The sequence below is a fragment of the Narcine bancroftii genome, chromosome 4 (genome assembly GCF_036971445.1).
Source record: "Narcine bancroftii isolate sNarBan1 chromosome 4, sNarBan1.hap1, whole genome shotgun sequence".
In the NCBI taxonomy this organism is placed as follows: domain Eukaryota; kingdom Metazoa; phylum Chordata; class Chondrichthyes; order Torpediniformes; family Narcinidae; genus Narcine; species Narcine bancroftii.
Genome location: NC_091472.1, coordinates 196749121 through 196755245, shown reverse-complemented (window position 1 = coordinate 196755245; position 6125 = coordinate 196749121). Strand labels below are relative to the sequence as shown.

The 6125-nt window shown below is 41.0% G+C and overlaps 1 protein-coding gene across 2 annotated transcripts in view; it reads right to left on the bottom strand.

The window, feature by feature from the left end:
- Positions 1 to 1017: 1017 nt before the first annotated feature.
- The window catches only part of piwil1 (piwi-like RNA-mediated gene silencing 1), a 113702-nt gene continuing 108594 nt past the window's right edge, over positions 1018 to 6125 (bottom strand). For both annotated transcript variants that reach the window (XM_069933560.1, XM_069933559.1), the window contains one exon: positions 1018 to 4310. In XM_069933560.1, the coding sequence (XP_069789661.1) occupies positions 4194 to 4310 (117 nt within the window). In that variant the 3' untranslated portion in view covers positions 1018 to 4193. The remainder of the gene's footprint in view (positions 4311 to 6125) is intronic.

The window sequence follows — 6125 nt, the reverse complement described above, 5'->3', positions numbered from 1 at the left end:
GCCAATCCCACATACACCTACGTGAAGTACCCAGATGGCAGGGAGGACAGTCTCCATCAGGGACCTGGCACCCACCAAAATAGAGGATCCATTGCTTCAAGTGCCCTGTGAGCCACAGAGCTCATTCTTGGCACCCCCAGTCAGGGCCTCAGGGGATCCGGTTCAGGAGGAAAGTGCACCCCCCCCCTCCACTGTTGAGCCGGATACCCAGCCTGCCTCTTCTTCCTCACAAGGGAACCAGGAGACCCAGAGTCCAAGGCCCTTTGGTACTAAGGCACTCCACCATGATCACCAGATCCCTGGACAGTTTAAATCTGTGAATAACTATATTTTGACTTTTTTTCTTCTCTGAACCCATGTTCTCTGTTTTCATTCATAGACCCTAAATTCTACAGGAAGGGGTGAATGCAGTGAACTGGGATTCACTGGTAGTGTGTTGTGCTGATGGCTGGCCCTGCCTCCCAGCTCCATCCTCCAAAACCCTAAACCCAGAACCCTTCTGGAGACCACTGTGTGTGCGACCCTACCCTCAGTTATAAGCTAATAAAATCATTTGTTCTCCCTCCAGTCATGAGAGCTTTTATTCACGCTGTACCCCTTGAGCCCACTGTTGATTAGAGGTGCTGCCATCTTGAGCCCAAACAAAGTGGTCGCAAGATTTTAAAATAAACCAGGCTGTTTGAAATAGGATTGGGCGGTTGGGCCTGGCAGGGGAATGCTCCCAGCTCTTGCCAAGTCCACACCAGCGCTATTGTTATTGCTACATGAAGTACCTGGATCAGGGTACTTCAGTAGCACCACCATTTTTTAATATTGAAAAATCACCAGCCAAAAGGTACATGATGAAATAAACTTTTTTCTCATGGGATTAGTGTAAAAAAAAATCACAACTTATTTCTTGACACATGCGCAGATAACAGCTGGTACCAATTCCCACTCCCCATCATAACATGGGGCTTGTCTGTAATGCAGTTACATCCACCATTTGCATTGGTACATTGAACATACAAAACAAGCTTACACGCTTAATAAGCTAATCTTTATTTTAAAGTCTATTTTAATCTAATTCTATTAGAGATTTGCCATTATTTTTGGCAGTAGAACGCACAATCCAGCCTGAATTAGTAGTGAGAAGAACCATTCTAATAAGAACATTTGGAGCAGCTGGTACCATTCACAAAGTGCTGGAGGGACTCAGCAGGTTAGACAGCATCCACGGAAAGCAATCTTATTTTTGTCACAGAATCCAATGTTATACACAAAACAACCAGGCTAATGACTGGCACCTAAACATATCAGCTAGATCCCGTAATTATTTTGGGGATGTTAGAAAGATGGGTTCTATTTTAATTCCTGAGTGATATACAGTTCAGTTAGGTTATTGAACCCACAGTTACCAGCTGAATGGAATCTGCAGATCCTTGCAACCCAATAATTTCTCAATAGCCATACACAACTATGTTCCTAAAGGAAACTCAAAAATTATCACTGCTCTCGAAGATCTGAAGCTCTTAATTTCAGAAATAAAAGTGCAATACAGTACATTTCTATCTGAAATTCGGTTAACTTAAAAGTTCAATTATCTGAACATTTTTTGCATGGTGACGTTACGTAACAAGTTAAAATATTTTTCACCCGATGTGCTCGTGGGGCTCTGACACGCTGTTAGCGCCATTTTAACTCCAGAGCTCTTGTGTGTTTTTACAATGCCAAAGAAGTCTGCAGATAGCACTGTTGATGTCAGTGAAAGGAAATTATGGTAAGAATTAATTATTTCATCCTTGAAAAGCCTTTCGTTGTTTTTTATTGTTGTTTAACTGCCGATACAAGTATTCTGCTGATGCTATTGAGGCTGCCTAATGCCATTATTTTATTTTGTATCCAGTTAACCAAATAATGGCGAAAAACGTCCAGTCCCACACTTTTTGGATATGGGGAAATGTACTGTATTCAGATTGAACTATTCTTGAACCTTGCAAAGTTAACAAAATACTAATCAGATACAAATATTTGCAGCAATTTCTGTTTGTTCCTCCCACATAACCATATTACCAGAACTAGAGAAATTCTCTAAAATGCCTATAAATTTTGACTCATAAGAAACCAATATTGAGAGTTATTTAAATGGGAATATTTGCAAAAAAAATACTTTAACAAATTACAGTTTAATTAAACCAAAACAAAGCAATATCCAGCAGTTAAAATACCACTGCTCCAAAATGATTTGAACATATTTACACAGAAAAAGCTATGATTTACAATGATGTAATTTAACCAATAAAGCAGCCATTCTCAATGGGGTCCACAGCACATTTAATGTGGGCCAAAGACTGAAACCATAAAATATTTTGGATGTAGTCGGTAGAAGAAGCCAACTAAACTTGACGACTTCACAGGGATGGGCCCTTAAACTTTGAGCAGGGCCATGGCCAAATGGAGATGAGAAATAAACAAATGAGAATAGCTGCAATAAAGCACCTCTTGAACAAAATGCATTAAAACAGGAAAATAACCCAAGTGCATTTGTTGACACAAACTTGACATTGGCTTCCAACTCTATCATCCTACAAACACATTTATTTGACTAAGGGGATCCACTGGGACTCAATGCGTCACATCAAGGAGTGGGGCAACAGGGATCCTTGCTCATCCATAAGCTTACCTGGATTATGGGAAAGCCACCAATACCCCCCCCCTCCCCAACCAGGTAAGTCATGAGGTATATATTCCTCACTTCCAAGGAGAAAATAACGAGTGTGGGACTGTGACTGGAAGTAAGGGGGTGAGTAATGCCACTCGTTCAGATTTTCCCAGAAATGATGTAAAACCTGAACAATGCTGCCCAACTGATTGGAGAAGCTCTACTAGGTACAGTACGAAATACTGCCCAACTCTAAACACACAGTGCAACCATGCCATTGATGGGGCACAGGTCCCTTTAATTTTATCAGAATAGGCAATGGGAAATAAAACTGCCCACCATTATTTCAGATTTCCAGCAAGTTTTTAAAAAAATTTGGTATAATTATATCCTTCACTGCGGGGGCTATAAAATGCAGGAAACTCTTGCTGCAATTGTACAGAGCCAACACAGTGAGCCTCGTGTTCTTCCAGATTGAGCCAAAGATGTAGAGTAAAACCCTTGGTATCCAGCACCTATTGGTAGATGCTGGTAAGTGAATTTCCTGGTTGCTTGAGATTACATGTTGGTTGGATTGGCGAACTGAATGTTGGAGAGCACCAATTTTAAACTTCCCAATGTTCTAACCATTTATTTTCCATGCTTTTTTTTTGCCAGTTGCTTGAATTCCAGATAACAAGGATTTTACTGTACTTGGCTGAAGGTGGTGCCACATAGACTAACTGGAATGAGAAGATTGCCTTGCGAGAATGAAGAAAGCAGTATTAGTCTATATGCACTGAAAACTCCAGAATGAACTTCAATAAACTACTCAAGATTCAGATAGGGACTGACAGTGGAGACAGGATACAGGAGTCAGTGGAGAAGTAAACTGAAGTAAAGGATTAGCTATTGATTTTAGTTAATGGCACAGCACACTTAGAAACCCTACAAACTATTGCCCTAATTTGTTGTATCATATTTTATGTAAAAGCTATGGTGAGAAATCAGAAGAATGAATGTCTGTGGAATTCACAACAATAACAAAATATTGGAAGTCTACCCAAATCTAAAAAGGTAAGAATGAACAAATTTTTAAAGTTTAGATAACAGTGGTTTTAAAAAAAATCCCACGTAAATGGATTCTCCATTTATAAATTGAGCACACTTATATAAAGCAATGCGCCAATGCCGCTAACAAAACCAAACACTGTGGAAATGCAGTTTACTCTTAACATTCTTAATTCAGGGGCCATTATTTTGGACCTAACACCCACGTCTTATGTATGAATTAGAAGTAGCAACAATCCATTCTTATTGCTGTCAATTTTCAGACCAATATGGGTTAGTAACAAAAATAAATTTGCTCCTTTTACAGTACAAATCCACACTGTTGGATGGAGAGTCATTATAGCTTTTTAAAAAAAAAGTAACTCAAAAGGAACAGATTCATAGCACTGTGCACTGAATTTGGGAACAATTCACAAGAAGCACTTAATTTCTGTGGTTGCTAATGGCTGCCAAATAAATCAATAATGCAGCAGGTGAAATACAAATCCGTACAAATTTACAATCATAAGTAATAAAGTCGGTCAGCCAATGCCAGACTGGGTTCTCGATGAATACTCTGCCCCACTAAGAATGCAAGTTTGTGCGCATACAGGCAGGGAGCAGGCACACGGATCACACCCTACAAAATAATTCAGAAAAATTAGGCACATGCAAAGATTGAACATATCAATTTTTAAATACTTTTTTAAAGAAATTAAAAAATAGTTCATTTGAAGAAGAATGTCTCTCCAACTAAGCAAACCAAGGTAAATCAGTTTATTTGGACTTTGACATCTCAGTTTGTGTTGATTTTCCATTTACTGTCACTGGTAAAATTTTGCTTTTTAAAATAGGTTTCATTCTATTTTTTCCATTCCTATTCTGCATGCACCAAAATTCCCAAATGTTCATCTTTCTTTTCTTGTGTTGGAGATGCCTCCCTCCCAGACACTATGTGCTCCTCGAGGCAAAAAATGACACGGAGGTCCAAGCCTCCTCCATATGAGCAGGCATTGAGATGGATGCTGCTCAAGGTCAACCCTCCTAAGGCTGCAGGACCAGATATCACTGGCAAGGTGTGCAGAGGATGTGCAGACCAACAAGCTGATGTCCTCAGACATCTTCAATATCTCCCAGAGCATTGCTGTCTTACCAATGTACTTCAAGGTGGCCACTATTATCCTTGTGCAGAAGAAGCCCTCAGTGTCCTGTCTCAATTACTACTGACCCTTCGCACTCATGTCCACCGTCATGAAGAGCTTCAAGAGGTTAGTCATGGATTACATCAAGGCTCAACTGCCCCCCTTACTGGACCCCCTTCAGTTTGCGTACAGTCTCAACTGATCTACAGCTGATGCCATTGCCACCACACTCCACCTAGCCCTCATCCATCTGCAAAATAAAGACTCATATGTTCAAATGTTGTTCATAGACTTCAACTTGGCATTCAACACAATCATTCCACAGCAACTGATTAGGAATTTGAACCTGTTGGGCCTAAACATCTTTCTCTGTAATTTGATCCTCAATTTCCTCACTGGAGACCTCAGTCAGTCTAGATTGGAAACAGCATGTCCAACACCATCTCACTGAGCATGGGACCACCCCAGGGCTGTGTGCTCAGCCCACTGCTCTTTACCCTGCTGACCCGCCACTGTGCAGTGAGATACAGTTCTAATCACATCATCACGTTTGCTGACAACACGACCGTTCATTAGTAAGAATGATGAGTCAGCTTACAGAACGGTGAAATCACTAACGGACTAGTGCAGAGACAACAACCTACACCTGAACACTTTGAACCAAGACAAAGGAGATGGTACTTCAGAGAGCCCAGGGGGACCACTCTCCACTGATCATCAATGGCTCCACCATTGAGGAAGTCAAGAACACCAGATTTTTGGCGTGCACTTGGTAGAGATCTCTCCTGGTCCCCAACACCAGATCCATTGCCAAGGAGGCCTAAAAATACCTTTATTCCTGTGGAGGCTGAAGTAAGTCCAGCTTCCATCCTCACTAGATTACACAGAGGATGCATTGAGAGCATCGTACGTAACTGCATCACTGTCTGTACCATTTCAGAACGCAAGTCCCTGCAGCAGATAGTAAAGACTGCTGAGGGGATTATTGGGGTCTCTTTGCCTGCCATGATGGACATTTATAATGGCTGTTGTTTGCAGAAAGCCATAAACATTGTGAAAGACTCCACACACCCCTCCTGCAATTTCTTCTCCCTCCTACCATCCAGGAAGAGGTACTAAAGCGTTCAGGCCCTCACGACCGGATTATAAGACAGCTTTTCCCCCCAAGATGTGAGGCTTCTGAACTCAGGGACACAGATATCTAATGTTTTATTTATAAAAATTGTTTATAAGGTTCATTTATCCATGTAAATAACCATCTCCATGGTCCAAAGAAATGGCATCTCGTTTTCACTGTGCATTCCAAGGTTTAT